The sequence below is a fragment of the Rhododendron vialii genome, chromosome 6a, assembly GCF_030253575.1.
Source record: "Rhododendron vialii isolate Sample 1 chromosome 6a, ASM3025357v1".
Classification (NCBI taxonomy): domain Eukaryota; kingdom Viridiplantae; phylum Streptophyta; class Magnoliopsida; order Ericales; family Ericaceae; genus Rhododendron; species Rhododendron vialii.
Genome location: NC_080562.1, coordinates 25199850 through 25219629, shown reverse-complemented (window position 1 = coordinate 25219629; position 19780 = coordinate 25199850). Strand labels below are relative to the sequence as shown.

Genomic DNA, 19780 nt, shown 5'->3' with positions numbered 1-19780 from the left:
TGATCATTGAACTTCATCCTATAAAATGCAAGAGTTATCGACCAATAAAGGATGAATAGTTGACATTCTTAGCTAGGATTTTCCATTCGCTACCTTTCTTTCAAAAATTCCAACTGTGGTTGGCCAATGTTGATTAAGCACTCAACGAAAATGACTTTCATGGAGTCCCATAGACAATATAACGGTGGTACATAAAAAAAGATTGTCAATAGCTACAAAACGCATAAGTTTTCACTACCCAACATTTCTTACAAAGGTGGCGGATCTTTCACACAGCAGCCAGCATCTGGGAGTAGCCCATGACTTGTAGGCTTCAACCCTCTCTTAGACCACCGGTTCACAAGAGCAACTTCAAGTTTCCTAATCTGCAAACATGTAGTTTCTCAGTCAGACTTCTTAGACAAAATGTTACACACTTCAAATCCAAATAAAATATCTCAAGTACTTTTGCATTTTGCCCCAACATTTCTTTCTTAAGATCTAATTTCCTAACAATTGATAAAGTTGCCATATCTATATTATCCAACAAAGCTGTAAGAGATATTAATAAGCTAGATTCAGGTAGATATGGTTGCATTTCAGGCAAATGTCTGCATTTTAATCTTCAAAGTCCAAAAGTTCAAAATGTATGCAGCATATTAACATCCAAGTTCTCGAAAGACCCCTTCCAAATTTAATAGAACCTGGTGGCGCTTTAGCTATCATGTAGCATGGTCATGACTACGGTTAACATGGTACTTCCTTGCACGTTCAGCTACTTACATCGATTCCAGTAACACATAATTAGAAATGATTGACTATATACATTTCTCACATAAGATGACCAAACTTACTAACTCCAATTACTACTCCCTCCATCCCACACTGGGAACTCAACTTCTTAAGGGGCCATGTAACTAATGCATGTCTCCTTAAAAGTTTGATGAGATGTTCAAAATTACCCCTTACTCTCCACCTTTAAAAACTATTTTTAATCATTTTGTACACTTGCTTCTTTGACTTTTGAAACAAGACAAACACTTCGGGACATCCCAAAATAAATTACCGGACAAACAAAACGGTACAGAGGGAGTAGTAGAAAATGCGTGTGCAAGGTCCAACCCTGTTTGTTAGATTCGTTTTCATTAGTTGAAGTAAGATTATACGAACGCTAGAGAAATCCCACAGACTTTTACTCCTTTCCCATTTCTTTGGCCCTTCTTGGCTACTACTTTACAAAGAAATCTTAATCTTTCTTGTTTAAACTTTGAACTGCCAGAGGGAGGCTCAATCTATGTTTCAGGCTTTCAGCCCTTCACGTAAGGAAGGTAGTCTGCACTGTGATCTCTGAATCTCAGAGAGTCGGAATACTTTATGGGATAGACTTACTTTCAACAGTTCCCTACTAAGATGCGACTTTTGAGCAAATGGGTTTGAAATGGCTGAAGTAGATTAGATGGTTTATCTCCACAATTATTTCATGGTTGTTCATCGTGATGCACCATCCTTCTATTCTCTCTACTATGTTCATGGCACAACTGAGCATAATGATGAAACATGCAGTCCCAGAGGAAATGACAAGTGTTTGAGGAGAGTGCCAGAGGGAGGTTAGTACTGGATGTATGTCACCTTCTCTTTCTTGATAATACCACCATGTTCTTTGAGGAAAAACAAAAGCAGTTGAGGCTCTTGTAGTGTGTCTTGATATGGGCCGAAGGCAAACACAGAACATATGGGATAGAAAATAGCGAAATTATCCCAATAGTAAGTGCTGCCAGCTGGCTACCCAATGAGTTTAAGGTGGCATATATTACTGGAACAGGACAATTACTATCAGATCACATCTACAACTCGATGTAGATGTACCGACCTTCAAACTATTTTGCCTTTCCTATAGGACCATCACTTAAGCCCATGTTCCATAAATCTTTGGGTTGTGGTGTCGAAAGAATTGAGAAGACATTTGTGGGATGGAAAGGACAATGCCACTCTAAGGGAGGTAAAGTTAATCTGATAAAAAGTACTTGAGCAATCTGCTGATGTCTCTCTTCACCATGCCTGATTCAATTGAAAACAAAATTTGTTTGAGACATTGACAAGGAATTTCCCGAGGGAAGCGTGGGGAAAATAACCTGTTCAGTTGCGAGACATTGTGTAAACCCATTCAGGACTGATCCTTTGAGGGCAGAAGATAGAGGGAAAATGTCATTGCTTTGACAATTTTTGGGAAAATGGAAACTTTCTAGTTTTGGAATGGTTTCTTGGTTCAAAATTGTCTTGCTACCCAAAATGCCTGGTTCATGAACACAAGCAAGCAAGATCATGAGAACACTGAAGGGAGTGCGCTACTTAGCAAGTTTTTGGAAGGGCTTCTCGTAATCAATCAAGTTCCACGGGGTAAGTGGTTTTGGAGTGTTGCTAAAGAGGAAGATCATTTTGTTAGATGGACCTCCAACGAGGTTAGAGAACCTTAACGGGCCTTATAGAGAGGTATTATGCGAGATTCATTTTGTGCCTCGGTGGGGATGTGGGTACGACTCTGATATATACTCAATTTTTGAGTTTCAACAATCTTCGCCTCAAGTTTATGCAGAAACATATTGCTTAGATATGATTACTAAATTCTCTAGTAAAAAAGTACATATGTTGCATCTAAGGGTATAATCTCAAGGCAAAACCAATCTGTTTAAGGATGAAAGACTCCTCTGCAAGGTTCAATGGTTCAGCCAAAATAGTGGAAAACCCATTTCTGTTCTCGTTAACATCCCTTCTAAAAAAAACTTTGAGACATTGCCAAGGGATCTTCCCTAGGAGGGATGGGGAAAGAACTCAAGTATCACCAGGTCAGTTGGGATGTGCTGTGTGCAACCATTGATGACGGTTTATATTGAAGGGAGTGCTTAATCAAGTTTTAATGGATAAGCAATTTTGGAGCTATGCTAAAGAGAAAGATCATTTATGGTATGGATATCCAAGAATGACAGAGAAACTTATTAGGAAGGCTTGTAGAGACGTATCACGAGAGGTTTGCTATTTGCCTACGTGGGGATGGGGGGCGATAAGTATGACTCTGTCCCTCTTTCGATCTCTCTCCCTCTCTCTCTGTGGATGTGGGTGATAGGTACTCGTTCATTTGTCAAATTTCGAGTTTTGTATATGCTAACCTCTAGTTTATGCAAATTTTATTCCTCAAATACGATTATTAAAACTCTCTACTAAGAAAGTACCTGCGCTGAATCAAAAGGAATAATCTCAAGGCAATACCAACCTGCTTAACGATGAAAGGCTCCTCCGCAAGACTCAATGGTTCAGTCAAAATAGTCAAAAACCCATTTCTGTTCCCGTAAACAACATCCGTGAAGGGACGATCACCAACCTGCCAGATGCATAACTACCGAACTAAGAAACCTAACAAATCATTTTACCATTTTCACAAGTTCTTGTCCTACCATGATGAGTCGTGATGATTCACAGCCAAAGTGTTTTTCGATCTCTTCAGCTGTTCCACCAGGCTTCTTTACCCCTAGAGTCAAATACGCGATATAAAAAATCATTCCAGCACTAAAGTACAACGCGAAAAAAGAAGAAGATAGTATATATAGTTCAAATGCATGCTAAAATTGAATCTTAATTGGTTCATCCAATCAGCCACAAAAAACATAATGAACAATGTTGAATAGACAATACAGGAATGCATCAGCCTTTCCATCAGAATTATAGAAGCAAAAATACTCACCATGCCTTATTACTTTAATGCCAATAGCATACTCAACAGCTCTAGCTTTCCTCCCATCAGGATCAAACTCATATAACCCTAACCAATGACATCAGAAAATACTCAGTATGAATCCACAAGATCACAACACTTTGTGGAATCACCCAAGCCAACAAACACAATCGCATGAAGAATAAATAAAGCAAAGAGTGCCAAGAGAAAAACACGATAAAAGATATTTTCGCGTGGTTTCCCTACTAATTTACGTCATGACACCTGTCACGTCAATACCAATATATGCAACAAATTGAAAACTCATTCTAAATCAGGCTTCATAAACCGAACACAACCAAAAACCACAACAACAAGAACAACAAAAAGAATTCCAAAGAATGCCTTGAGAAAAACGCAATAAAGAGATTTTCACATGGTTCCCCAACTGGATAATTCGGCGTGCCACGGCAGCAATCACGTCGAACCCGACATAGTTAGCAAAGTGACAAACTAATACCGAATCAGGCTTCACAAAACCAACCCACCCATCCTCAACAACAAAAACAAAAAAGAACTGCAAATGGGTAAGAACAGAATTACCAGCAGAATTGCTGAACACGGCGATATCGTCACCGAAAACCGATTTACATCGTTCAATAGAGGATCCAAGAGGCCCCCACAACCTCAAAGAGTAAGGAACAGTAATAGTGTTGTCCTTGTCAAACACGACAGCTCGAAAACCCTTGCTCCTCAGCTCATCCCAATCAATGTACCTTATATCCGGTACCGACACGTGCGGCAGCGCCAGGTGCCGGTCCCTCGCCAGCACCGACACCGAACTAACGACGCCTTCCAGGTTAATCCTCTGCCCCAACGCTCCTTTGAAGTCTGCCCACCACATGTTTGTCGAAAGGCTCGACCTGCCCTTGGCTTCTCTCTCCGCTTCCTCTTTACCTTCTGGACTCTTCCTTCTCTGGGTTTTGTTTATTTCACCGTTTTCATCGATCGAAGAACAAAACTCTTGCGAAAATTCACGCTTGTCATCTGGATTCTTTCTGTGTTGATCACTAATGCAACTGTTTGTAGAGGGGAGAGTGAGGAAAGGGTTATTTCTAAAGTGGGTCTGGCAATTTAGAGGTGAAGAAATGGGGGTAGTTGGTTTGGTAGAGAGATGAAGAGGTTGTCGATGGAATTGGTAGCGGTTAGGGATGGGGTAATAGCATACTTGCCATGGGCATGGGGCAGCCGAGGTGGAGTGCATAGTTTCAAGCCTCATCCCATCTTTAATTAATTTTAGTGCTGTTTCATAGAACCCAACTGGCCAATGCTACTCCAAAATAAAAAAAAAGGAAAGAGTGATTTTGACACTCTTTTTTTTTGGTTGGCAGCATTTTCTTTTTTATCTCTATTATGTGAAGTTGTGAACTTACTAAAACATCTTTGTACTTTATGATGTCATTTTTTTTTGCTTTCAAAATGACTGAGTTGCCCTCTTCTCTCCAATGTTCAAAACTTCAAAGTAAAATCCCAGCTCACTTCCAAATGATTCTTTTTCCAAGAGAGAGAGAGAGAGAGAGAGTGTCCTTTCTTCCTTATTCTACCAGTTAGTTCCAATTCATCTCACCATTTTCCTTCATGCCCTTCCAATTTATTTGTCTATTCTCTTTCTAAGTCACTTTCTTATTTACAAGTTCAACAATGGATGCTGATGGTGAAGACCTCGATATGTGACTTGCCACCAATCATGGAATTTACATATGAAGATCACTCTCAGCTGAATGATATAATAAATCTCACAGTCACAAGCAACATTGAAGAATTATCATAGCTGTAGAAATCATTCAACTCTACAAATGATTTTTGTAATACCCCTTCATTTATGCTTGAGTTCTAGATCTAGGGCTTTTTTTTCTTTTTTCTTTTTTCTTTTTCTTCCCGTTTTTTAAAGTTATTCTTTTTTGACTTATGCGGTAATAGAGGAATTTTACTTATGATGTTTTCCCAAGTTTCGTATTTAGAACTGATTCTGGCCGGGTTCTTCTACTTTCTGGTAACAATATGGGTTGTTGCACCTCATTTATACGACTATTTTGGTCCCCACCTACTGACTTGGTTTTTTTTTGGACTATAGTTTGACTCGGTCAATTTTTTATAGTACCTACTATCAGGACCCCTCATTTGTAAAAATTGAATAACCACTTTGTGGTTTCATACTTAACAGGTGGTGACATAGAAAATGAAGTGACCAAAGTGGATAATGTCAAGTCTAATGGGCTAAAATCGTTGATAATCGAGAAATTTTCAATTCAAGAAGAGCTCCTTGATAGGTCCTCAAGGTGAGATTAATGGAAGGCTATGTTACAATAATTCAGAGATCGAAAGCGGGTCGTTATGTTATTATTGGTTGTTATACAGGTGAGAAATATCGTGGCACTAGTGTTTCATTGGATGAAAGGGAAAAAAATATTGGCATCTCACCGTATAGGGAAAAAATAAAGTTGGTGAGAGTTGGAAAGTGGAGATTAAAAATGCATCTCATAATCATGAACTATCAAGTGATATCCCTATTGCCGTCGTTTTTCACAAGAAGAGATATTAAACATAAGAAAAATAACCTTAGCCGGTATATCACCTCGAAAAGTTATTTCTTCATTGCGGCTGAGTGATCCAAGTTGAAAAGCAATAGCAAGGATAGTGCATATGCAAAAAAAATGCCATCACAAAAGAAGTTTTAGCGGGTCGTATAATGGTTCAAGCATTATTTGACGAATTGGGTAAAGGGGATTTTTCTTTCGACATAGAATGTGACAGAAGAAGACTATGTGTGGGCATTGGTAAGATTCAAAAAAAATTTGGGTCATGACCAACAATCTTTGGTGATTCTATCAGATAGAGGATTAGAACTAATGAATGCTATTCAATTTGTTTTCCTAGGAACTGCTCATGTTTTATGTGTGTGGCACATTGAGAAAAAATTTCTATCAAAATGTAAGTCACAATAAAAAAATTTCTATCGAAATGTTTTATGTGTTTTTTATTTTTTATTTTTGAATGAGTACAGGAAAGAATAAAGAAGTGCATTTGATAAAATGTGGAGTGTGGTAATCAATTGCTAATTTCAATTGTAAATCATGAGAGAGTGCCATATTTACAACACAGGTTTTTTTGTTTGTCAATCAATAGGACCATTTACATCATAAATGATTTACAAAGAACATAAATGATTTACAAAGAACAAACCCAAGACATTGCATCAAATGTGAGAGTATTTCACGGAATAATCAAGCCCAATAACTCAATCGATGTAAGAAATGTGCACATTATAGGAAAGAAATTAAAAACCCCTCTAAGGGAAGAACGCGGGTGAGAAGATTAGAATCTCTGATTTTCTAATGAGATGCAAAAGTCCTGACCAACTGAGCTACCTCTACTTGATTTATTTCCACCACACAATAAACGTGTATAGAAATTGATAATTGGATCGCCAATGAAATCATAACATGTTCACATAATTCGGGCCAAAATTTGAGCCCAAAATTTGTCAAATTAAACCAATATGGATCCAATCTTTGTTATGAGTTGGTGTACAAGTTTGATAATTAATATGAATTTATATTTGAGTATTATAAATTCAAAAACAATTCAAATAGTGCCCATCATACACCCTGAATGTATTAAAAAGTCTACCTTCACCGTTTTCAATCTCACCGTCCAAAAGTGTTTTGAATGGACGATAAGATTAAGCATTGCGGTAGAAGAACCGATGAAACATAACGGTAGTTGGTAGACTTTTTTTGCCAATATACAATGCGGAGATTCAAGTACATGTAAAAGAGCACTTCCATTATTTTATACCACTTGTAAACTAAACAAACGTTAATAATATTGGCATCGATGCCATAATGGAAAGGGAAGCTACCTAGGATTCACTTAGGTTTTAATTTAAATCCCGAAATTGAATTGTGTGCCAGGTGATGCCTATATAAGCACCCCTTACTATAATTTAACCAATTGAGAGTCAAATCGAGCTGTCCTCGTTTTTTGATCGGTGAATCGTTGATTTGCACAATTAAACGCTGTCCTTCTTCTTTGAGCTGTTTCCACTTGGGTGATAAGTATAATATATTAATTATTATTATTACTAGTAATACAATAGTCTCCTCCTCTCAGGGAAGACAGCTAGACCTCATGATGAACTGAAGCCGCACCTCAAGCTTAAAATTTTATAGAGAGACTATTTGTACCGACGATAAGTGTACTGTATAGACTAGGGCTGCTCGCGGTCCGGTTCGGTTCGGTTCGGATTTTTAGGACCGAACCGCTAGTTACGGTTTTTACAAAATGAAATCCGTATCCGGATCAAAAGTCCTACGGTCCGGTTCCAATCCGATCCGTGACTCGCGGATCGGTTACGGTTTTGTTCACGGATTTTAGCAAAAATAAAGCTCAAGCATATATCACACAATAAAAGGGAAGAAGGTTATATTTAGAATTAAGTTTAACACCACCAGAAAGTATTTGTTACATAAACTACCAAAGGCTTACTTTAGAAATCAAATTCAAAATAATCTAAAACACTAGTAGGATTGTATCATTATAGTACATTACATAACATAAAAGAACCGGGAAAAAAAATGAACTACTGAAACTCAACTAGGGTTACCCATAATTTATACGAAAAAACTACGATTTACTCATTATATTTTATGTTCATCTACACTATATCCCATTATTAAGATAAAATACTAAAATTGGTGGAAAAAAGTGTTTAACATTACTAACAATTTATTATATAAATACACACATATATATTATTTATATAAAATAAATATCTCACGGTCTGGTTCGGTTAATTCACGGTTTCGTAATGAAAATCCATGGATCGAACCGCGAGTCACGGTTTTCTAATTTTTCAGTCCGTGTCCGGACCATTAATCTACGGACAAAATCCAAAAGGTACAGATCGGTTCGGTCTGGACCGGTTTCATGGTTCACCGGATTTTTTGAGCAGCCCTAGTATAGATGGTCAGACAAAAGATTCGATCTGTTCATTAATTCTGAAATATGTTTTCGAGTGGAGTAGTAATAAGTCAGTTCTATTGAATAACTGTTTAATCCAAGTCTTTAGTTCTGTTGATTAATTTTCTTTTTGATAAGCATTTCTGTTGAATATTTGTAACTGTTTAATCCAATTCTTAATATTTTTTATTTAAAAATAAACGGTTCGAATCATTTGTTTGGGACCATTAGTGGACTCTACATACCGTCTACACAGTATCCCTAACACTTATCATTGGTACCCAGCTTTTTGGAGATTGGAGATTTATCTCTCCAATTTCTGACCTAAACACGCTACTTTCATTTGGGTTCAGCTCTCCCCTGTAGCCCGCCCCATCTGTCATGTTCCTCCATTCTCACGCTCTGCATGAGGGCTCCATTTTAGGCTCACATCGATGAATATCTAAATTCTTGATTTAATACATCTTGGAGAATGAATATCTTTGTAAAATATCAACTCAATCGGATATAAATAAACATATAATTTTAATTCGTTGAGATTACATCAAATGTCAAATAATTTAACCTAGAATGATTTGGTTTATAGCATGCATGTTCCTCTCTGTAGGATGTACTCCTATGAGAGCAGTTTAAATCGTCGGTGATGGGGAGGAGAGTTGACACCATTTCGACCTCGATCACCAAACTAATTGACCGTCTCTCCACGTTCTGGCTGTCCCCCCCTCATCTCTCCACGATGCTTTCCCTTCTACAAGGGTCAACGGCTATTTCTTAATCATGATCACCTCATATATATGCATTCCCCTCCTACCCAGCCTTCACACATAGTCATACATACCATCATCTCTCTCTCTCTCTCTCTCTCTCTCTCTCTCTGTGTCTACAATGTCGTCCTTTGCCTCTTCAAGAGGCAATTCCAGGATGCTTTTAATGATAGTGGTCATGATGTTCATGACCAGTCTAGTTTTTTTTTTTTTTTTGATCACCTGGATTCCGGGTCGGTTGCACCCGCCTCGACTTATGTCGCGCCCGAAAAGTCGACGACCGACCGAACCTCTAGCGACTCCAAGGTTTCGGACGCTGGGCCAAAGGCTGGCTCGACGGGTAATTTCCACGTAGATGTTGACTTGTATTACGGAGGGCCACGGGCTAAGATACTCGAAGGCGGCCAGTATCTCACCTTGTCTCTGGACAACATAACTGGCTCCGGCTTCCGATCCAGAAATGAGTACTTATTTGGAAGGATCGACATGGAAATAAAGCTTGTCGGTGGCAACTCTGCTGGTACTGTCACTACATATTATGTAAGTTCCGATTTCTTCCTCGCTGCCGTAACATAGGCTCTATCTGTTTGAGAATAAATATTTTTTCCCCAATACAATTTGTTATGTTTGCACAAGATTGGTGTGAGATAAATTAATTCCTAAGTAAAATATTTGTTGATAATCCAAGTAAAATAACTTACTGATGCTTGATATCCAAAAGTTGATTTACTAGATGCTCTTTAATAGTGGTAGCTAGCCCAATTAGCACCAAGTCATTAAGACCAGTGCCTAAGGCATCTGAAGTTTAGAGACCGCAATTTCTTTGTTGATTGATGATAAAATATTTTACACAAAACTAATTAAGAGGCTAGGGCACGAAGAAAAACGAATGCATCCTAACACGATGGCATCCAATCTTTAATCTTATAAAATAAAAGCCAAGCCTTGAAGTGCCAACTTGGCATGCAAGGAGCCAACCATGCACAAAAACGGAACATATAATAGTAGATACATACTCTCACAAGACCAGACCTCCTAATGAAATATAGAGTACTATAGTCGTAAACGGCAAGGATTAGGTTTTCTTCAGCAATAAATTTGCATCTCAAAAAAGAAAAAATATAATTAATTTCCAAACTTCAATGAAACATACTATTAGACAATACATTAATTTGTTATTGAAATATTTAATGGCATCAATCTCGATCTCGTGGGCGGGCCTCTAATAAGGTTGGGCTGCCCCGACTATTACCCCCATTCCCTGTGGCCTCTACCGTGTAAATTCCTCGTCCTGTTCTTTCCTCCTTGACTGAACAACGTTACAACAAAATGCACTGAGAAATCTGTCTTTTACCTAATAATGTACAAAAAAAAAAAAAAATGCACTGAGAAATCTATGTGTATTTTCAAATCATTCAAGATATTGTAACTCAGATTAGAAGGTGGTATAGAGGACCACATCATTTCAATGCAGATATCATTTCCGGATTCGAAAATGATACAGGACCATATCATTTTCAATGTCAATTCAATTCTCAATGCAGAAGAACGTGTAATTCGGATGAGAATATACATAATATAAAGGGATATTTTTTCTCATCTACACTTTGAGTTTTATGGGTAATTGTTTTTTCGTGATTCTCACTACTGGTTTTGAATCAAGAGCTTTGTGGTCTCACTACTGGTTTTCGATTATCTTCTTTCAATGCAGTTATCTTCTGAAGGATCAAAACACGATGAGATTGACTTTGAATTCTTAGGCAATGTGTCCGGACAGCCATATATAGTCCACACCAATGTCTTCTCCCAAGGGAAAGGGGGGCGGGAACAACAGTTCTCTCTCTGGTTCGATCCCACAACATCATTCCACACCTACTCGGTTGTTTGGAACCCTAAAATAATCATGTAATGTTGACTATCCTTAATTTTCAGTTTCACTAACTCTACACAAAACACATTTTGTTACATGACCTTTTGCTTGCGAAATCAAATTCTCACAGTCGTCCATTTAATTCCATCTACCCAATAACTTACCTTCTATACAACACATCTTGTTCATTGACAGTTGGCTGGTGGATAATACGCCAATAAGGGTATTCGAAAACCTTGAAGCCATCGGTGTGCCATTCCCAACCAGCCAGCCGATGAAGGTCTTCTCTACCATCTGGTGTGGGGAAGAATGGGCAACGCAAGGCGGGAGAGTGAAGACCAATTGGACGTTAGGCCCTTTTACTGCTGCCTACAGAAATTACAAAGTAAATGCTTGTGTAGTCTCGTTTGGATCATCTTCATGTGGTTCTTCTATGTCCACCGATTCAATAGCATCTACCGAGGCGTGGCAAACCCAAGAATTGGGCCCCGAAGGTCTAAAAAAACTCCAGTGGGTGCAGAAGAGCTATATGGGTTACAATTACTGCACTGACAAGAAACGGTTTCCCAAGGGATACCCCCTTGAGTGCACGCATTCGACGAATATGTAGTGAGCATGTGTTCTTGATGATCAAAATTTTTACCCAATTTATTAGATTACAAACTCTTGGAAATCTGTATCCTTTCAATTCAAATAAAAGTCTACCAATCAATTTTTAAGAAACATTCTGTTTGAAGCAATTTAATTTGTATTCTTCTTTGTTTCCATAGCTTGTATCGATCAAGTTCGAACCCTGAGGAAATTTTGTTTTGGCTTTCTGATGTAATTTGTTAGTTGAAAAGTTATTGCAATTTCAACCATGGGCCGCCTGGATCAGATGGTAAGACTTCTCTAACATGCTTTGCATATGTTCCTATGATCAAATGTTTGGCAGCCACAAGATTATTACACATATTTCTGTTGACACAAGATTAAACATAATTCTGTTAGTGATTATTTGAAGGCAGTGGAGAAGAATGATTTTAGGGGGGCAATTTGGTGCGGGCTGGCTGTTGGGAAATCGGAGCCTCGCGCTCAACTTACAACGAACAAAAAACACTTCAGGATCTTGGGATACTATCGTCACAGAAAACAAACTAGAGAAAAGGAAGAGAAAAAGGAATAGGAAAAACAGAATACAGAGATATACGAGGTTCGGCAACTTACCTACGTCCCCGGGAGCCACACCAGTCTACTATGAACGAAAGAAAACAAAAGATTACAAGTCTTCTCCTTCCTCTTTGAGAAAAGTTTTCTCTTGCACTTTCTCTCACTAGAAACCCTCTCTAGAAATTTTCTCTTTGTATAGCCTCTAGAAATGATGAATACAACAACTAATATTTATAGGCAAACTCTAAGTGATAGCTGAACCCGTCCAACCAACTTGGGCCGCGGCCCACGGCCCATCTCGGCCGCGAGCCTGTCTGTCGCGCGCTACCTGCTGCGAGCCTGACCGCGTGCCTACCTGTCGCAAAACTCTCCGCACTGGTCATGGACCTTTGTTGCTGAAAGTTGTCTGCATCCCCAACAACCTCCCACTTAAAGATAACTGAAGCAAACCAATATCAACAACCTCAATCAATAGCGGACGTAGTGAACTTCACCCCTCTTGGTGTGACTCCAGCCGTCCAACTCCTCCCGTGCGAAGGCCAACTGAAGTTGAACACAACTTCAGTTTCTCGATGGTGACTGACTTTGTCAACATATCTGCCGGATTTTGGCTCCCCAAAATCTTCTCCAATAACAGTTTCCCTTCTTCCAAAAGCGAGCGAATGAAATGGTACCTCAAATTGATGTGCTTCGTTCTAGCATGAAACACTGGATTTTTCGCAAGGTGTATAGCACTCTGGCTGTCACTGAAAAGAACACTATTCTCCTGCTTCAAACCCAACTCACTCAGAAAAGCCTTCAACCAAATCATCTCCTTAGCGGCCTTTGTGACTGCTACATACCCAGCTTCTGTCGTGGACAAAGTTACTAACTTCTGCAGACACTAGACCCAACTCACCGTTGTTGATCCCAAAGTGTAGACATAACCTGTGGTGCTTCGCTTTGTATCATGATCACCCGCGAAATCTGCATCCACATATCCTCTCACCACCAAATATGCTCTCCCAAAACACAATGGCACATCCGCGGTCCCGCGGAGATACCTCAGTAACCACTTGACAGCTTCTCAATGCTGCTTCCTCGGATTGCTCGCAAACCTGCTCGCAACTCCCACTGCGTGGGCAATGTCCGACCGCGTACAGACCATCGCGTACATCAAACTACCAATGGCCGAGGCATACGGTACCTTGGCCATGTGCTCCTTCTCAGCATCTGTCTTCAGAGACTGCATGTCAGAAAGTCTAAACTGACTTCCCAGAGGCGCGCCAACTGCCTTGGCGTTCTGCATATTGAACCTTTCAAGAACTCGTTCAATATACTCAGCTTGACTCAACTTTGAGACCCCTTGAGTTCTGTCCCTGCGGATCCTCATCCCAAGTATCTGCTTCGCTGCACCCAGATCTTTCAAAGCAAACTCTGCTGTCAACTGTTGCTTCAACTTGTTTATCTCGCGTGAACAAGACCCCGCTACAAGCATATCATCTACTTAGAGTAGCAAGATTATGTAGCTCGCCTTACATTATTTAAGGTAGCAACAGTGATCCGCGTGGCACCTTGCGTAGCCGCTGTGCTGCATGAAATTGTCAAACTTCTTGTACCACTGTCTAGGAGCCTGTTTCAACCCATACAGACTCTTCTTGAGTCTACACACCATCTCTTCCTTGCCTTTCTCAATGAAGCCAATAGGTTGCTTCATGTAGATTTCTTCATCCAAGTCACCATGAATAAACGCAATTTTAACATCCAACTGCTCAAGGTGGAGGTTTTCTGCAGTCACCAAATTCAATACCACTCTGATAGTGGTCAGCTTCACAACTGGGGAAAAAATCTCCGTGAAATCAACCCCTTCTTTCTGTTGAAAGCCCTTCACAACCAATCTGGCCTTAAACCTCTTGCTGCCGTCGCTCTCCTGCTTGACGTGGTATACCCACTTGTTTTGTAGCGCCTTCTTCCCTGCGGGAAGCTTCGCCAACTCCCAAGTCACATTCAAGTGAAGAGAATCCATCTCCTCTTGCATAGCATGTTCCCACTTCACAGCGTCTCCGACCTATAAAGCCTCGTCATAGCAATATGGTTCCCCGCTATTTGTAAAAAACAAATAATCCAGCGACGAAAGGTATTTTGGATTAGGTTTGGGTACCATGGTTGATCTCCTTACTGCAGTAACCGGTGAGCTAGACGCTGTCTCTGGAACTGCCCCAGACTCTGTCCGCGAGATTGCCTCATCCATTCGGTCAGATCCCGACTCATCCCCACTGGTTTCTGGAAGATCCTCCAAACTAAAGTACTCGGGTGACTCGCGATCCTCTCGCGTGGCCACCGCTGCGGGACCCTCGCGTTCCTCAGTAGAACTCCCACTGCATTGTTTGCTATCCCTGTCCTTGTACAGCACCGACTCATTGAATATGACATACCGACTTCTGATTATCTTCCGATTTTTCTCATCCTAGAGACGATAACCAAACTCATCGCTGCCGTACCTAATGAACGTGCACTTCAGTGACTTAGCATCTAGTTTGTCTCTGACTTTGTCACTGAGGTGGACATAAGCAACACAACCGAAAACTTTCAAATGTGAGAGATTTACCTCTTTACCGCTTCAAACCTCTTCCGGTATCCCAAAGTTCAACAGAACTGATGGCCCGTGGTTGATTAAGTATGCTGCTGTACTGATCGCGTCTGCCCAAAATTGCTTGGGCAACCCCGTATGTATCCACATGCTCCACACACGCTCTGTCAGAGTCCTGTTCATCCGCTCCGCGATGCCATTCTGCTGCGGAGTTCCTGGAAGAGTCGTCTCTAAACGGATCCCGAATAGAGCACAAGCTCTCTTATACTCTATCAGTTCATACTCTCCCCCGTTGTCTGACCTCAAACACTTCACCTTCAAGTTTGTCTTGTTCTCTACTTTGGCTTTCCACTTCATGAAAATTTCGGATACTTTTGACTTGTGTTTCATGAAGTAGACCTATACTTTCCTCGAGTGATCATTGATGAAAGTAACAAAGTACCTCGACCCGCCAAGAGAATGCATTGGCGCGGGACCTCATACGTCTATATGAACAAGCTCCAGCTTGTTTGGCTTGGGAGGTCTGCCACTTTTCTGGAAACTAACCTGCCTTTGCTTGCCGAAGATACAGTCTTCGCACATGTCAAAATTCATTGACTCAACTGGTAGCTTCCCCTGTGTCTGCAGAACCTTCATCCCCTTCTCGCTCATATGTCCTAACCTATCGTGCCACAAACTTGAACTCACTTGGCTCTCTGGCTGCGAACCTTCCGCGAGCTTACTCTCGTAGAACCACCTCCGCGAGACCCTCGCTATCCTCGCGTGGGACCACCACCGCGAGTCCCTCTGCGATGGCAAGTGAATAACTCCCATGTGAAGTTAAATAGAGAGTACCGACCTTCTTTCTGCGCGCTACCACCATGGTACTGTTGGAGACCTTCCATGCGTCTCCTGTGAATGTTGAGGTATATCCCGCTGCTCCCAGTTGCCCAACTGAAACAAGATTCCTCTTCAGCTGCGGGACGTGTCTGACATCCTTCAAACACCATTTAAACCCTTGCATTTCAATCTGCACATCCCCCATTCCCACTATACTACATGGCTCATCATCACCCAAGTATACTTGCCTAAAGTCGCCTGCCACATAGTTCTTCAGAACCCCCTTGCCAGTAGTCGCGTGGAATGAGGCGTCCGATTCAACCACCCATGACTCTGCGATACTGTCCATCGAAAGAATAAGTGCATCCTGCACGATGTGGGCCTCCTGCTCACCAGTATTCTTCTTTGGAGCCTTACAGACTGAAGACATGTGACCCACCTGGCCACAGTTCCAACATTCACCTTTAATGCCGCGTACTTGTATTTTGCGCGACCGGCTCTTGTTCTGGTTCTGACCACCCCTGGTCTGGCCTCTGCCTCTCTGCTCAAAACTTAGAGTTGAACTTAAACTGCTAGAGCCCAATGCCCCCTCGAGTGATTTCCTTCTAACTTCTTCAGTCAGTATCAAATTGACTATATCATTTAGTTTGAGTTTCTCCTTCCCAACCGAATTACTAATCGCAATAACCGTACCCTGCCAGGTCTCTAGCAACTGAGACAGGATCAACAAGGCTTGAACCTCATCATCGAACTCAATACCAACAGAGACCAACTGGTCCACTATTATATTGAACTCGCTGAGATGCTTCATAAATGAACCTCTTTCAGGCATCTCGAAGTTGAACAAAATCTTCATCAAGTGCACCTTGTTTGGCGCGGACGGCTGTTCATACATCTCCGCGAGCGCGTCCATCAGGTCGGACGCGGTTTTTTCTTTCAGTATATTGTGCGCGACTAACTTCGAGAGTGATAACCGGATCAGACCCATCGCCTTTCGGTCAAGAACATCCCATTCTGTGTCAGTCTCCCCTTCTTTCTTCTTTTCTTTATCTTTACCCAGTAGCGGCCGATAAAGATCTTTCTGATACAGATAGTCCTCTATCTGCATCTTCCAGAAAGCAAAGTCCGTTTCATCGAACTTTTCAATCTTCGATTTCCCTTCTTCTGAACCCATAGCTCCCTCAAAAATCAGGACTGCCCAAAAGCTTCATTTGAAAAACTGTTGAACACCCTTACCACAACCGCGGCTCTGATACCAGTTGTTGGGAAATCGAAGTCTCGTGCTCGACTCACAACGAACAAAAATACTTCAGGATCTTGGGATACTATCGTCACAAAAAATAAACCAGAGAAAAGGAAGAGAAAGAGGAATAGGAAAAACAAAACACACAGATATACGAGGTTCGGCAACTTACCTATGTCCCCGGGAGCCACACCAGTCCACTATGAACGAAAGAAAACGAAAGATTACAAGTCTTCTCCTTCCTCTCTGAGAAAAGTTCTCTTGCACTTTCTCTCTCTAGAAACTCTCTCTAGAAATTTTCTCTCTGTATAGCCTTTAGAAATAATAAATACAACAACTAATATTTATAGGCAAACCCTTAGTGATAGCTGGACCCGTCCAACCAACTTGGGCCGCGGCCCACGGCCCATCTCAGCCGCGAGCCTGTCTGTCGTGCCCTACCTGCCGCGAGCCTGACCGCGTGCCTACCTGTCGCGGAACTCTCCGCGCTGGTCATGGACCTTTGTTGCTGAACTCTGTTGCTGAAAGTTGTCTGCATCCCCAACACTGGCATAGTTCAAGAGCAGGTTAGATGGCAATGCCCTCAAGATGCATGGGTTAAAACTAATTTCGTTGTCGGCCTAGATCAACATGGTAAATGTGGGGGTGTAGGACAAAAAAAGAATCACAGCAAGCTTCCACGAGGAGTTAATTCTGGAGGGGATAGTGTCCTAGCGTCCCTCACAGTCCCAATTTCAGCTTGGTTAGGTGAGAAACCATGCAACATCTTTGGACTTTGAAGACATTGAGAAGAAGAAGCGCTGATGATTCGGGACTCACATACCGCTTTTGACTCTATTGCCTCGATAATCTTACAGATGTTGCGGTTAAGAGTAAATGTTTGGGAGTACATTTCCATGAGAGTGATGAAGTTATTGTCATGTAGACTTTTTCCAGTAAGAGTTAAGAGGAACAGAGGCACCGTTAGGAGAATTTAGTCAAGTTCTAACTGATAGGAGGGGTTTTTGGTTTCTAATGTGGATCTTGAGGATGTGTTTGTAGGCTCTTTGCTTCTGCTGCTTTCGGGTCCTGTTGGTGTGAGGTTGTGTGTGTTGTTTAGGTGGGTTGGTTTTGTGATTTTGTATGGCCAAAGGGGTGTTTAAGTGGCTTAAGGTTTTGAAGCAGATTCGGTCTTTTTTTTTTGTTGGTGGGTTTTTATATATCTTTTGGCTTCTGGGTTGGTGTTTTGTTAACGGTCTCAGTGTTTAAGGTTAATTTTGTGCTAGAAGGTTGTGTGCTAGAGGGTTGCTGTTGTTTGCTCTGTTTTTGGTTTTTGCTGCTGAGGTTGCCGGGCCGTTGCTGCTATTTTGATTTCAAGCGAAGGGGCTTTGGTCTCTCTTGGTGCATTGCTGTGTTTTGAGTCTGATTATATTGGTGCCTTTTCAATCCTTTCGTCCCTTGCTTCATGAGTCTGATTATATTGAAGCCGCTTCATGGTGGGGTTTGTTCTGTCATGCTTAGTTGTTGGTCTGCTAGAGTTGGTTTTATTTTTGTTGCTTGCTGGCCACAGATTTTGGTGTGGAGTTTCTGTTGGGGTTGAAGCCTGGGGTGCCTGAGCTTTCCGCATGGTTTTGTCTCTATTAATGATGCTATTGTTTTGGCTTTTGGATCCTAGGTTTGTGGCTGCTGCTATGGTTTTGGGCTCGTTGGTGGTTGCATTTGCTGCGGGGAGCTGATGTTTTTTGGTGTTCCGCTTGTGCATGTGCTTTGGTTGGTAACTTGTCAATCGTGTAATATTTTGGTTATTGTTTTGTTGGGTCCATGTCCAAAGTGCATCACATATGATTGTCGGGGTGCAAGGTGTCATGTTTGTCGGGATCTTTGTGTCCCGTTGTGATGCTCTCATACTTGGGGACCTTTTCATCTTTGTAATCCATCAACGGCATTGATGAGGATGTTGCGGGTTTTTTGGCTCCGAATTTTGAACCAGAATCGATTTTCCCAATATTTGACTTTGTTGATGGATTGATCGTACCAATCGGAATGCCATTAAGTGAGAATTAACTATTCGATCGGTTGGCAAGGGATCCAAAATCCAATCTTCTGAGGGGGGGACCTCTTAGAATATTCTAATTTTGGTTGTGTGAGAAGGACAAATAATTCAAAATTACTATTCTATCCGTCCGAATTTAATTGTCTTTAGTTCTATTTTTACCGGATAAAAAATTAGTTATATCTCTAAATCGGTAATGAGTTTTATATTCAATATGAATCTTATTTGATAGATTTCGATTAGTTTTATAATACAATAATATTTTTCAAATCACATAAAATATTATAAATTACAAGATATAATCAATAGAAAAATTGCACAAACTCTAAAAAAAGAGAATTAAATTGGGACGGAGGGGGAGTAATATATATGAGATTCTTGAAATTTTGAAAGGGTGACCACTGCCGCCATTTCATGCTTGCATATTCGACCTGTTCCGTTGGATACTGCATGTTGCCATGCCGGTCCGGAGACTGGAAGATGGTATCAATCTACTCCGGTAATTATTCGAAAAGGATGGGAAAATGAATTGGTATATAAGGATTCGTACGCAGAGACGGAACTATATGAGGGCTTATGGGGGCCAAGGCTTTCACGTAGTTTTGGGAATTTTTTTTTAAAAATATT

General features: G+C 40.9%; 2 protein-coding genes across 4 annotated transcripts; one reads left to right on the top strand and one right to left on the bottom strand.

Moving 5' to 3' along the window:
- Positions 1 to 39: 39 nt before the first annotated feature.
- LOC131329916 (phosphatidylglycerophosphate phosphatase 1, chloroplastic/mitochondrial) lies at positions 40 to 5023 on the bottom strand. Of its 2 annotated transcripts, XM_058363340.1 has the most exons (5): positions 4289 to 5022; positions 3716 to 3793; positions 3429 to 3502; positions 3248 to 3355; positions 40 to 365 (listed from the first exon to the last, which is right to left on the bottom strand). In XM_058363340.1, the coding sequence occupies exons 1-5, from the start codon at positions 4962 to 4964 to the stop codon at positions 249 to 251; spliced, it is 1053 nt and encodes a 350-aa protein (XP_058219323.1). In that variant the 5' UTR covers positions 4965 to 5022; the 3' UTR covers positions 40 to 248. The 2 variants fall into 2 exon arrangements, with proteins under 2 accessions (XP_058219323.1, XP_058219324.1); XM_058363341.1 differs by lacking the exon at positions 3716 to 3793 and having other exon boundaries at positions 4289 to 5023.
- Positions 5024 to 9245: 4222 nt separating this feature from the next.
- On the top strand, positions 9246 to 12222 carry LOC131329915 (xyloglucan endotransglucosylase protein 7-like). Of its 2 annotated transcripts, XM_058363339.1 has the most exons (4): positions 9593 to 9670; positions 9799 to 10011; positions 11183 to 11376; positions 11537 to 12198. In XM_058363339.1, the coding sequence occupies exons 1-4, from the start codon at positions 9593 to 9595 to the stop codon at positions 11949 to 11951; spliced, it is 900 nt and encodes a 299-aa protein (XP_058219322.1). In that variant the 3' UTR covers positions 11952 to 12198. The 2 variants fall into 2 exon arrangements, with proteins under 2 accessions (XP_058219321.1, XP_058219322.1); XM_058363338.1 differs by having other exon boundaries at positions 9246 to 10011; positions 11537 to 12222.
- The last annotated feature ends 7558 nt before the right edge of the window (positions 12223 to 19780 follow it).

Excerpts from the sequence above, each read along its gene's own strand:
- LOC131329916 (XM_058363340.1), bottom strand. The coding sequence starts at position 4,964 with ATGAGGCTTGAAACTATGCACTCCACCTCGGCTGCCCCATGCCCATGG. Across the intron at positions 3,794-4,288 it reads CGTGTTCAGCAATTCTGCTG|GGTTATATGAGTTTGATCCT; the intron begins GTAATTCTGTTC and ends GTCATTGGTTAG. Across the intron at positions 366-3,247 it reads AGCCTTTCATCGTTAAGCAG|ATTAGGAAACTTGAAGTTGC; the intron begins GTTGGTATTGCC and ends ACATGTTTGCAG.
- LOC131329915 (XM_058363338.1), top strand. The coding sequence starts at position 9,502 with ATGCATTCCCCTCCTACCCAGCCTTCACACATAGTCATACATACCATC. Across the intron at positions 10,012-11,182 it reads GTACTGTCACTACATATTAT|TTATCTTCTGAAGGATCAAA; the intron begins GTAAGTTCCGAT and ends CTTTCAATGCAG. Across the intron at positions 11,377-11,536 it reads TGGAACCCTAAAATAATCAT|TTGGCTGGTGGATAATACGC; the intron begins GTAATGTTGACT and ends GTTCATTGACAG.